The sequence below is a fragment of the Dinoponera quadriceps genome, unplaced genomic scaffold (assembly GCF_001313825.1).
Source record: "Dinoponera quadriceps isolate SergipeBrazil2010 unplaced genomic scaffold, ASM131382v1 scaffold3773, whole genome shotgun sequence".
Lineage (NCBI taxonomy): Eukaryota > Metazoa > Arthropoda > Insecta > Hymenoptera > Formicidae > Dinoponera > Dinoponera quadriceps.
The window spans coordinates 27,351-40,539 of NW_014558172.1; the positions used below are offsets into that span (position 1 = coordinate 27,351).

General features: G+C 40.9%; 2 protein-coding genes across 5 annotated transcripts in view; one reads left to right on the forward strand and one right to left on the reverse strand.

Annotated features, from left to right (window-relative positions):
* The window catches only part of LOC106749656 (ATP-dependent helicase brm), a 32,682-nt gene that overhangs the window by 11,014 nt on the left and 8,479 nt on the right, over positions 1–13,189 (forward strand). For all 4 annotated transcript variants that reach the window (XM_014629329.1, XM_014629333.1, XM_014629330.1 and 1 more), the window contains exons 3-5: positions 10,072–12,254; positions 12,334–12,407; positions 12,899–13,148. In XM_014629329.1, the coding sequence (XP_014484815.1) occupies positions 10,072–12,254; positions 12,334–12,407; positions 12,899–13,148 (2,507 nt within the window). The remainder of the gene's footprint in view (positions 1–10,071; positions 12,255–12,333; positions 12,408–12,898; positions 13,149–13,189) is intronic.
* Positions 938–5,605, reverse strand: LOC106749658 (inositol monophosphatase 2-like). Its single transcript, XM_014629335.1, has 6 exons — positions 5,487–5,605; positions 3,541–3,674; positions 3,191–3,447; positions 2,751–2,856; positions 2,491–2,651; positions 938–1,308 (listed from the first exon to the last, which is right to left on the reverse strand). The coding sequence occupies exons 1-6, from the start codon at positions 5,550–5,552 to the stop codon at positions 1,187–1,189; spliced, it is 846 nt and encodes a 281-aa protein (XP_014484821.1). The 5' UTR covers positions 5,553–5,605; the 3' UTR covers positions 938–1,186.

Below are 13,189 nucleotides of genomic sequence, written 5' to 3' on the forward strand. Positions count from 1 at the left end.
TGTGTTTACATATTCCTCTTCGCTGAAAAATGAAACTGGTGATCCTTGCTAAATGCATTTAGTTAGAGATTTCGATGGAATATTTGGTAACTGTTGTGAAATTTGATATTGATTACCAAGTATTTAATTGGCCTGCAATACGAACGATTTTTATTCAGAGTGAAATCAACTAATAAAATATTAATTGTTACCAAATACTTAACATCTGTTATTAAATATTTGATAATTATTGTTGGATATTTAGTAAGTATTACAAAATCATTCGCTTCCATTTTTATGAAATATTCGGTGACTATTAGTAAATATTTATAACTCTCTCTCTCTCCCCTCTTCCTTACCTCCTTCCTTTTTTCATTCACTCACTCTTTACTCTCTTTCTTTATACAAGGACACATTATAAATACGAGATATAAAGACATGACGAGAACTTGTAGGACTGGTCGGTTTTTGTTTGATCACTAAAAGTAAAAGTGCATGAATCGCGATCAGTAGTTGGGTGGATGATCACTACGAGGTTGAAACTACAGGAGGATTTCTTCATATATGAAGTGAATAAAGTACGTCAAAATGGAGTAGGAATATCAAGTTATCTTAAGATAATTTACATTGAACGATACCATGTTTTTAGTAAAATGTTGATAATTACCCAAAATAATTTTCCCTACGGACTATATGTTTAGTAATAGTTACCAAATATATCTCATTTTCCACTATCAACATTTGGCATTAATTACCAAAGTTTAGTTTAACGACCTAAACATATAGTTCACGTGACTGAATCTTGATTCTTAAAACTATATATTCACTTCATCTAATCAAATTATTTCGCAGCTGTTGCCGAACGTTTTACCCATGATACTTCACCGAATTATTTAATAACGGTTATTAAATTTCGTTATGCATTACCAAATCTTTCTTTCAGTAAATACGAGCCTGTACGGTACTTATTTATTTTTAATGGTTTACAAAATACACTAAACTCAACTTCGAGCCATTATTGAATGAACATAAACGTGTCTCTGATAGATTGTGTAACCGTAGAACAGTGACGATGTTGCTTGAGAGGAAGAGGAATCTTTCTGAATCTTCCACTTGATTCATAGTGACTTGAAGTTTACCGACGGCCTATCGTGGACGACGCAACTCCTCGAAGTTAAATGTGTGTATTTATTTGAATGTTCGAACGTTATTGCTTCGCTCTGGTGTTCACCCGCAGATCAGCGTCGCGAATAATCCTGACGACATCGCGAGCGATCTTCTCGTTGCACGCGGCCACCGCTCGCGGCTTCATGATGTCGATCGGTTCGCCTGAAATCAGAAAAAAAGTGAGACAGAGATGTGTCACGGTCGATGGAGCGTAACGAAAAACGAAGCGAACGGTGATTGAGTCAGTTGAAAGCGGTAGTGTCGGCTGAATAAAAATCAACAAATCAAATGTACCAGTATATATAAACATATATAGATATAGATATAAATATATCGTGTATAGATATAAATATATCAGTATGTATAAATATATATCGATAAATATACATCAGTATATATAAATATATATTTAAAAATATATGTTAGTTTTCGAGCATGTTATTACTTTGTAGCGTAACGCTGAATATTATATCAGGTTGAAACAAAAGTTCGTAGCGTTTTTCAATGGGTTGTGTTTGAACACGTGAATTCATTCCACGCGCGAATGAAACATCACACATACACACACATATATTTTTTTTTCGAAAATTACATTTCAACGCGTCTTTCTTTGCGATTTGCGTGTGGATTGTGGGAATTTTAATTTGTGTGTTTACGTTAAAAAAGTGAACATGAAGGGAAAGAAGGTGCCCTTTTAATTAAATTTTAAAAAGTGAACATGAAGGGAAATAAGGTGCACTTTTCGTCACTCGATGTTCTTTTATTTTTGGAAACAACGCTGTATGAACAGCAAAGAAGATACTTGCCGTTTACGGAAATGGTAGCTGAGTGTATTGTCCGTAAATAGTTCGCTTGGTTCAGAAGTGGCAATTTTGATCTGAAAGACCGAGAACGTCCCGACATACCTGCGCTCGTCGACGATGACCAAATCGTTACACTAATTGAAAATAATTCAATAATACTCCGCAAATCTTATATGAAATCTCATAATGCAAGATATTTTGAAACACGGATACGAGAATCGCCACGATATTTAGGTATTCAATATAAATTTAATAGGAAAAATATTTAATAGACCATTTCGGCGATTTTTCACTCGAGCATAACGAAAACGACGCATTTTTAAAAAACGCTACGCTTTTGTCGCCCAATCCAATGGAGATCTTTCTCGTTCTTTACCGAAGGATCAACGTACAAAATTAAGCGACGTATGAATGAAATAATAGGACTCTATATGATATTTTTTTTTGTAAAGAGCCAAAAAGTTTGGCTCTTTAAAATACGACAATATGGAATCGAATTTTTTTCTACAAAAAAAAAAATACACATAACATAGACGATGACCTGTTACGCGATCGACGACTACACCTCCCGCTTCGGAGATAATCAAGGACGCCGCGGCTATGTCCCATGTCGAAATGCCGGGGCCTTCGATGTAGTAAGCCTCCACGATTCCGAGCGCGACGTAACACAGCGTTAATGCCGCCACACCGAGAGTGCGAATGCTTTAAAAGAAAAGAAAAAAGAATTTGATTGAATTGAACGTGTGATAATGGCAAACTGATTTGCGATGGTGGGCACTTCGTCCACATACCAAAACTCACCCTTGAGCTGCCATAACGATCGCTCGAACTCTCTCCACCATCTTTTCCCGCATATCGTCTATCTTGATGAAGCCGCATTCCATGCAGACCAAAGCTTTCGACAAGTCTGTAAAGTCCACAGTCAGTTCGATATGCATCGATATCTGGTAATTGTGAGAAAATGACTAACACGTGTCATTCTGTTGTTTGAAGATAAGAAAAACGAACATCCCATATCTATCGCCACACACACACGCGGGCGCGCAAGCACGCACACATACACACACACACACATGCAGAAAGAGAGGGAGAGAGAAAAAGAGACGATATTTTCTCTCCTATTTATCTCCCGTAAGTGTGGAAAAATATTTTGTCATACAATATTTCGCTTTAAACATCGTTAAACAAGGAAAGCCAAAGTGAAGATACAGCAGTCTTAACGGAACAATATTATTCATTACCTTCGATTTTGGACACTCGAATTGACTTGCCATTCAGAAACGCGCCTCGACCTTTCCTAGCCGTGAACAGCTGCTCCAATATGGGATTGTACACGATACCAAGGACCATTTCTTTCTTGATGGCTAAACCGACCACCACACATGTGTGCGGGAATCCGTGAATGAAGTTCGTGGTGCCGTCGATGGGATCGATGATCCACGTGGGATTGTCGGTCAATTCCGGTAGTTCCCCACCGGTCGATTCCTCGGCGATGAATCTAATGCGAAAAAACCACCATGCGTTGATCCTTCCATTGCTTGTATATATACTTGTTTGGATAATGTGTGTTCGAAGAAAAAGAAATATTTACTTGTGACTCGGGAATGCGTTTTTCAGTTTGCCGATAATAACGTTCTCTATCTTACGGTCGTACTCTGTAACGAGATCCCAGTTACCCAATTTCTCGTCGAAGGTCTTGAGACCGTCGATGGAATCCCGGAGAATCTGAAACATCGCTCAAGAGTTAAGATCTAAAACGTGGTTTATAATGAGAATTTAAGGCGTAAGATTTAAGAAATTGACCAATCATAATTGATTTTTCTTCTATAATTCGACTATGATTGGTCAATTTCTTAAGTCTTACGTCATAAATTCTCATTGTGGACCCCGCTTTAGTCCCGGTCTACGATAGGTATTTTTAGCCTTAAGCCGTAAGAAATTGACCAATCACGGTTAATTATTCTCTTCGCATTCGATTGTGATTGTTTAACACGTTCACGCCGGGGTCGATTTTCATGTTTTTCGCTGTGAGGCGGCGCTCGAATTCATGCTGCGCTTCATCTGGCGGCGCCATTCAAATTTCAATTATTTAAATTTTCAACTATACGGCAATTTTTTCCAGTTACTAAACGAACTATATTTTTGATGGTGAGCGATGTCTAAACGAATGTTCAAGCGTGACCCACCGGTGATGCACGCCGCCCGATGGCTCAGTATCGTGTGACCCACCGGTGATGCACGCCGCCAGATGGGACAGTCGAGCGTGACCCACCGGTGATGCACCCCGTCGTGAACGTGTTAATTTCTTAAGGCTTGAAGCTTAAAGCACCTGTAGACCAAGATTTATGCGAGACCATTTAAATATATCGAACGTATCGCGTGGGCGAGTGCCATTGCAGAATGGAAACACCTGAATGATATTTCTCGATAACTGTGGATAAATCTAGTAATTATGATATCGAGGTAAATATGCTAATCATTGCTGAATGCATTTATTCGCCAAGTTGCGTCTGATTCACGATATTTCTCAACTTCTATGACGAGTTCTGCTTCTCCTGTTTCCTTCAGCGGCGAAAGCCGCTACGACGTTGTCTACGACATTCGTTTATAGCATTTCAACCATCGAAGGATCCACACTAACATTCCTCGAATCATTTTTATGATCAGAGGCTATTCTACTCTGGACGTGTATCAAGTGCTAAATATGTCTTTCTGATTCTTAAACTGAAACAACGGTTGTATAAGTAACGCTCGTATAAGAACAAAACTTGGAATTGAAAGGATATTTTATATTCTCTATGCATCCAGAATAGAGCCTTAAAACGCTCGTCTTGAGGTAAATTAAATTTATCCGTATATATGTATAATTGTTTGCAGAATGTAAACTTTGAAAACCTTTCGACATATTTCGAAACGTATCCAGCGTCTAATGGAAAAACTTTGTAAAAATAATTTTCTTATTCTTCCATTGAACGTCAGTTGTATTCCGAAGTACGTCGCAGAAAACATATTCAAACGAGTTTTGCAAGAAGTACAGGCCGCGTGATGAGATAAATGAATATAATTTGGGAAATATTGATGATGGACGAAACAGGAAAATACGACGACAAGAGGAAAATATATAAACGGAAACAATGCCTGCAACAGACATATTTATGAAGAACCATAAATATTTTAGGATTACGTAAATATGTAAAGTATTTTGTAACCTGACATCCAAGAAGTTTATTTGTTCTGCGATGTCATGTCAGTATGACATCTCTCTTGTTCACATAATTCCCAAATAAATACTTGTACATATCGGTGTTTTCCCAGTCGTTTCATTCGTCGACGAGCTAATCTGGCTTAACGTCTTGTCACACATTTTTACTTAACATTTTACGATACAGGACGATTCTTTCATACAGGCAGACAAACACGCGAGATCAAACAATGACGACGATGATGACGACGACTACAATGACGATAATAATAATGATCATAACGATGACGATAATGATGATCTTGATGATAATGACAATGATAATGTATGCTTACCTGGGCGGCCTCGCGTGTCAATTTAATTGCAGTTTCATAATAAACTTCTTCGATGTATCGCGCCATTTCTATATACCCCGGTAAACATACGTGCCGTTCACGACCTCGACAGGAAAAGGAGCGAGTGAGCACTGTGCCTCCTGCAATTGTATCTCGTGCTTTTCATTCGTAATCGCTTACGGATCCGAGGACAATGATCAATCGATCTTGCAGCACGTTCTCCGCGCTGACTGAAGGCCTCTTCGCTCTTCAAAATATACCTCGATCTTAAAACTTCGAGAATTTCACACTTCGTTTCAAGATGACAAATCATCTTAAGATCGTCATCGTGATGACTGTCGCTTATCATAAAGATAGCGCGATTGAAGGTCGTAAAAGCGATTCGTCTGCATATTATTCTCATCGGTCGTTCTCGATTGGCTCGCTCACGTTCACTTATTCGCTTCTATAATTGTTATATTGTTCGATATAAAATGTCTCGGAAAATAATCGCTTTTCGATGATCTTGTTCTAATACATTTATATGCAGGATAAACAGAGAAATCGATTTATATTAAAGAAAGAACTATACAATTTCATTAAAAAAAAAAATGAAGTTGACCTTGTAATGATCTTGAATTATTGACCATATAACGAAGTTGGTCATTAACTTATATTCGCCTCCGAATCCTATAACTTTTGTCCGGAATTTCTTTTTTTTTCTATTTTGCTTTATTTTTTATATATTCAGGCTTCTCAAGTTAAGTGATTCATGTATATGATATAAATCATATGTATATACACTGTATATGATATAAATATATATGCAATACTTTACACTTGCAATTGTGATTTAGCTGAAAAACACGTCTAACTCGGAGTTAAAATCTGAGTGTTTCAAAGCAAGTTCCAAGTAATGACTATTAATACGGATCTTAATTATGTGTGGTCTGAGATGCTCGTTAATTACTCAACCTCGTGATATAATTACGCGTTTTCGCGATACGATTGTCTTAAAAAGAGGACGGAGGCGAATCTACGCTATCTCGTTGATTTATTTCTCACACTCGGCGCATCTTCACAGAAAAAAAGTAGTCTTAAATCAAGAACAGATATTCTCATGTATAAGCAAGAATATTATAATCTTAGGAGATTTTTAGTCTTGAATTAAGTTCAAATAATACATCAATATAAATTCAATCAAATCAAGACTAAAAATCTCCTAAGAAGATTATGGTAGTCTTGCTTATTCAGGGTATCCCAAACTAATCTTAGTAGATTTTTCTGCTTCACCCGTTCTACTTGCACACCACGAGAATCAAAATTAGCTTGAAACACCCTGTATATGTTTGTTGCATAAGTATTTAATATTTTCTAATAGTTGACTGAATCTCTATTTTTTTTTTAACGCCTACATTTTTCTATGTATTTCACTAAAAACATCTCGCTCCTCGAAAGATAATATCGTTCTATTTAATATCGAGATATTCTTCTGTTAATCGTAGAATGCATATAGATTATCCCGAGATGCTCGTTGGAGAGCATTTAAATGCAGAATTCGTAGTTATATCATCTGTTATCCGTATTTCCCTGCTCCTTTCCTGATATGCACAATGTAACATTTATAGCGACTTGTTTACCTTTAATATGATATACGATCGGATAATCAAATAACGCCTGTTAACTCATGCAATCTAACGAATGATGTGTAATAATCAATGCATCATGTGACGACGATTTCGGCGAAGATGTTGATTTATAACAGCGCAATAAATAGGCGTAAATATCCACCGTACGCAATAAATAAAAGCATATGCGAGATCTACATTACGAGACCTCGATAATTAATCTCTTTTATCTTGTCTTGCTTTTTATCAACCTGCCGGTATCTTACAAGATAAATTGCGCATGGAAACTTGCTTAATTGCCACCATAATTTTTAATGCAGCCTTATACAGTTTATTAATTTGAATAAATCGATTAATTAAAATTTATGATTGATAACTGTTCTATCAATCGTCTGCCGTGTCTGCCGTGTACATGTGAGGAACGCTGTTAAATGAAGAAAGATTAAAATTTAATATGTAAATTTAAGATATTTGCATAGTGATTATTTAAATTGCTGTTTGCCACAAATTTCGTACGTATATAAATATATGACGAGTTACTTTTTTTATTATTAATAAGTAAGTGGACTCGCATAGCGTGCAGTTTGAATTGCAGCATTCCGCGAACTGTACTCTTAAATCGGTGTTCATAGTCAAATTTTATATTTAAGACTGTCTTAAACTTATCTTTAGATGCCGTGCGGCTTATTTCATTAGTTACCGAGCATCTGAGAATGAATTTGAAGACGGTCTTAAATATAAGATCTGATTGACGAAAAATCGAAGCAATCTTCGCTAAAACTTCATATTAATATTAAAAGTACCGAGCGATCATTTCTGACTGTTTCACTGATTTTTTTTTTTTTTTTTATCAATGTCCTATTTCTTATGAAAAAGATCGAGAGTCTGAATTTTTACCACTTCATCGATCATTCCCTCTAGTAAATGATACGTTTTGAACGATTCAAATTTCTCTTGTTAATAACTTTAATAAACAATGAGCGACGGTTGACATTTCTTGAAGGTTACTTAAGGCTATGACTTTCACAACATACGTCAAGGTCGGGGTCATCCGAGTTTTATTCAATCATTCATTTTATGCTGTATATTATTGCGTAATATGCAAACTACAAATTGCTTTAATTGCATTTCTGCGACGTAAACTAATATATATGACGTTGCAAATTACATTTATTGACTTAGAAATTTATAAATTCTAAAAGTTTTTTTTTGTAATTTCGACACCTACGAGAAATTATCCTTGTGCCAGCGGAAATTGTAGAAATAGCAAATTTAGTCGTTGTATTTTATATCGGATCCGTTGTCCGGCTCTGCTTTAAAGTAATCTTGTTTTATTCATAAGGATGATGACAATAGTTTGAGAGGAAAACGGAAAGATTTTAATTTATTTGTTTCACAACGGTCTATGTCGATGTGACCAATGCAATCGAAATAATACACCACATGGACGTCAGAGATCTGCGTCAGCGGGACTTTTTGACGGAAACTTCTCTGAACCGGTTTTTCTAAGTGTTTAGAAAGTGTGTATAAATCTTTTTTTTTTTTTTTCGTGTCGCACGGTAAATCAGATGCGTAATAGGACGCGTCTACTCCTCCTCCTTTTCCTGTTTCACGTGGCTGCCCGGCGCGTTATTCGTCTTATAGTTCGAAATCACTAACTTCCGAATCATCCGAACCATCTCTCATAAATATCGTTCGATCGATCTTTTTGTTTCAGCATTTTTCTTCAAATTAAAAAAGAAAAAAAATGTAGCATCAGATATGCTGCTTTTCTGATGACATTTTTAATCAAAGTGAATATTAAATTCTTAATCAAAGTGACAGGCACCATATAATGTATCAAGTCCCGCTTGAATGTAGGATGGACGAACCAAACTTCAAACCAAACAAAAGTTCACCAATATAGATCACTTTAGTTGCTTTTATCGCCATCTATCGGCGATCTGGATTACATTCTCCTTATGGAAGAACCTGATGGTAACGTGCTTCAAGAACGTGACATCGTTCGATCGCAAGCTTAGATATAGCGTGAGTGCGCGAATACAGTTGATAAAATTAGCCATCACTTTCTACTGTTAGTCGAAAGTATGTTTTCGACTATTGTCGTACCACGAAAATGCTAATTCAAAGCTTGGAATTATTTGTATTATTGATACAAATAATTTCAAATACTGTGCTGATTATTCAAACCTGCATAACGCACACTAGAAGTTGAAACTTACACAGAAAAAAACCTGCAAAAAAACACAATAAGTTGAAATTTATAAAAAAATTGGCTAGACAAATGTAATTGGTAGTTAGTACATAATAAGTAAAACGATCTTTCCATTCGATTTTTTTCCTTGTTATTATTCAATTAAAAATACATGTAATGTATATTAGAGTGCCTCTAATCAGAGTGGCGATATAAGACGGATCCCGCTATTTTTCATCGAAATTGCGCAAGAGATAAAGAAATATATGCGGTCTCTATCATACAGGCTGTGTCCTTTTTAGGCATTCACACGCTGTCAGCTCGTTCTATCTTCTATTGACATGTAACGAACAACGAAAGTAGAATAACAATACGTGACCGCCCAAAAAAAATGCAGCCGTAATATCGCAGTCAACTGTACCGTAAGCTGACTGAAGCTGTATTAATACTTTATTATTATGTTATAATTCTGATTATTCAACGTATTCTCAATCGATATTAATATTTCCTATTTTAATTTGAGCATTTTTCTAATAAAAATACAAATTCGGAAAATAATAAAATCGAACACTAGTTCGAGCAGCTAGCCGGAACGGCTAATGAAAAATGGCGGATCAATCAAAAGTGGCATTCGTATGTCGCCACTGATTAGAGGTACTCTAATATATATAATATATTAAGAAATTTGTAAGTTGTGCGATCAAAATTTATATTTAACTTTTAAAGATACCTTGTTACTTCAAATATTGCGCGACTTGTATCAAGTTTTTTTTCTCTTCTGTAGAATCAAGGTCCTGGCGGCCCGGTCGGGCAAGGACCCGCTTCTCAGCAAGGTCCTGGCGGATCTATGGTGTCGGGTCAGATGGGACCGAATGGACCACAGAGCGGATCCCACATGATACAAACCGGCCCAAGTCAGATGGGTTCTAATGGGCCGGGACAAATGGGCCCCAGTGGGCCAGGACAGATGGGTTCCGGCGGTCCTGGCCAGATGGGTCCGGGTGGGCCTGTGCAGATAGGTCCTGGCGGGCCTGGTCAAATGGGTCCCGGCGGGCAACTAGGTCCTGGTGGGCCTGGACAGATGGGTCCCGGCGGTCCTGGGCAGTTGGGTCCCGGTGGGCCCGGTCAAATGGGTCTCGGTGGGCCTGGGCAGTTAGGTCCCGGCGGGCAGATGGGTCCTGGAGGACAAATGGGCCCGTCTCACATGGTGCAAGGAGGAGGGCCGTCCGGTACGTCTCACATGGGCCAAGCTGGACAAATGGGCCCGGGCGGTGGACCTGTGACAGGCCCCCAGATGGGCGCCGGAGGGCCCCAGAGCTCACAAATGGTCTCCGGAGGTCCCGGACACATGAGCGGTCCGCCGGGTCACATCAATGCAAGCGGTCCGCAAGGACCGGGTCACATACCCGCCAGCGGGCCGTCCGGTCCGGGACATATGGGCGCGGGACCGCCGGGATCGGGGCACATGAATGCCACTGGGCCACCTGGATCCGGGCATATGAACGCAACGGGCCCTCCCGGACCGGGTCACATGAATACCAGCGGACCTTCCGGGCCAGGCGGTCATATGAACACTGGCCCGCCCATCCCGAGTCACATGAATGCCAGCGGACCGACGGTTTCCACGCATATGAACGTAAGCGGTCCGGGAAATCACATGGGCCCCAATGCTCCCGGTCAGATACCAGCAGGTGGTCCCACAGGACACAATTTAGGCCCAGGGGGTCCGAATCAAATGGGTCCCGGTGGTCCGAGTCAGATGATATCGAGCGGTCAAGCTCAAATAGGACAAGGCGGGCCGATGGGTCCAGTCGGACCGACGGGGCAGATAGGCCCGAACGGGCAATTGGGCCATAATGGGCCGTCGCAGATGGGAATGGGCGGTCCACCCGGACAAATGACTATGAATGCACCGGGAGGACAAATGGGACCCGGAGGACCAAGTAACCAAATGGGCCCGGCAGGAGCGGGCAGTCAAATGGGATCGGGCGCACCGGGGAGTCAGATGGGACCTTCCGGTCCAGCGGGCCAAATGGGACCTGGAAGCGGGCCTGTAGGACAATTAGGGCCGAACAGTCTCGGCCAAATGGGTCCGGGTGGACCAGTTAACGTGCCGATGACGACGAGTAGTGGGCCCGTCGGCACAATGGGTCCGGGAAGTGGGCCTAACGGGCCAACCGGAGTAAACGCGGCTAGTGGACCCGGTGGGCAAATGACCTCGAGTAGTGGCCCCGGGGGGCAAATGAGTTCGACGGGCCCCGGGGGTGGTGGCACTGGTGGTCAAATGGGATCGGGGAGTGGTCCCGGGTCGCAGATAAATTCGGGCAGCGGGCCCGGTGGACAGATGGGGCCGGGCAGCGCGCAGATGGGAGGACACGGCGGTAGCGGGCCTGGCGGACAAATGGGACCGGGAAGCGGACAGATGGGACCGGGCGGTGGTCCCGCCGGTCAAATAGGACCGGGAGGACAGATTCCATCCGGCGGGCCAGGACAGATGATGCAAGGAGGTGCTCAGATGGGCCCGAACACGCCGAGTAATCAAATCGGACCTGCCGGACCGAACAACCAGATGGGACCGTGCGTGCCGAATAACCAGATTGGTCATGCAAACGTGACCGGACAAATGGGTCCTAACGGACCGGCTGGTCAGCCGCCGACCACTCAGATAGGCCCCGGTGCTCAAAATCAGGGCCAGGTTCCCGGCAGTGCGGCGCCGATAGGCTCGGGCGCGCCGGTGAATCAGATGAGTCAGACTGGGAGTGGACAAATCGGTCCTACCGGGCCTGCGGGACCTCCGGGACCGGGCCAGGAAAATTTGAACGCCCTCCAAAAGGCGATCGACTCGATGGAAGAGAAAGGCCTGCAGGAAGATCCACGATACTCGCAGTTGTTGGCTCTCAGAGCTCGTCAAGGCAGCGGAATGGGCGAGAAACAGACCTTCAGCTCGCCGCAATTGCAGCAGTTGCGGTATGCGAATGTTTTTTACGATTTTGCTTATATGTTAATTTGTTGTACGCTATATTTTTTCAATTTGTGCTTTTTGCAGTGTTCAAATAATGGCGTACAGATTATTGGCGAGAAATCAACCACTGTCGCAACATCTCGCTCTTGCTGTACAAGGTGAGTCTCCAAAAGTGTTTTCGATGTAAATTAGTACTGTGGATGATTTACTACTCTGTGTTTTTTTCAATCGTTTTCACCACATTTGTGAATTTGTTTCGCTGGTTGTAACTGTACATAATGCTTAGCATATTTTGCATAATGTTATATATTAAATGCTTTCTTATTCTGGAATATATTATTCATGAAATACTCGTAGCATTAGTTTCAATTCTTGTAAAATTCCATAATACTTGGATTATGCTCACTCATGACGGAATGTACTTCCAACATTTGTAAACTGTACATGCAATGTTTGAGGTGATATATCGTGGTATTTATACAAAAGTAGAGTGATTTATATAAGTCACTCTACTCTATTTTTACGAAATTTTGCACGTTATTTGCAAGATGGTATAGGTTTTCCGCTCAGTTTCACCCGTTCTACTTGCACACCACGGGAACCGAAATTAGTTCGAGACATCTTGTATGTATAAAACAAATTTAAACAGGTGGAGCTCCACCTCCCCCAGGGATAGTTCAACGTCCTATAGACCCGTCTCAAGCCCCTGCTGCACCAGCTGGACCGCAGATTCCAGGCCCGAATGTCATTGGGCCCGCAAATGTAACCAGGCCGGGTTGCCAGACGCCGCAACAGCAGCAACCGCAACCGCAACCCGGCACTAAAACCAACAGAGTTACGAGTGTTGCGAAACCAGCTGGATTAGATCCACTGTTGATACTGCAGGAACGAGAGAACAGGTAGAGACGAATTTGCCAAACGATATGCAAACTATATTATG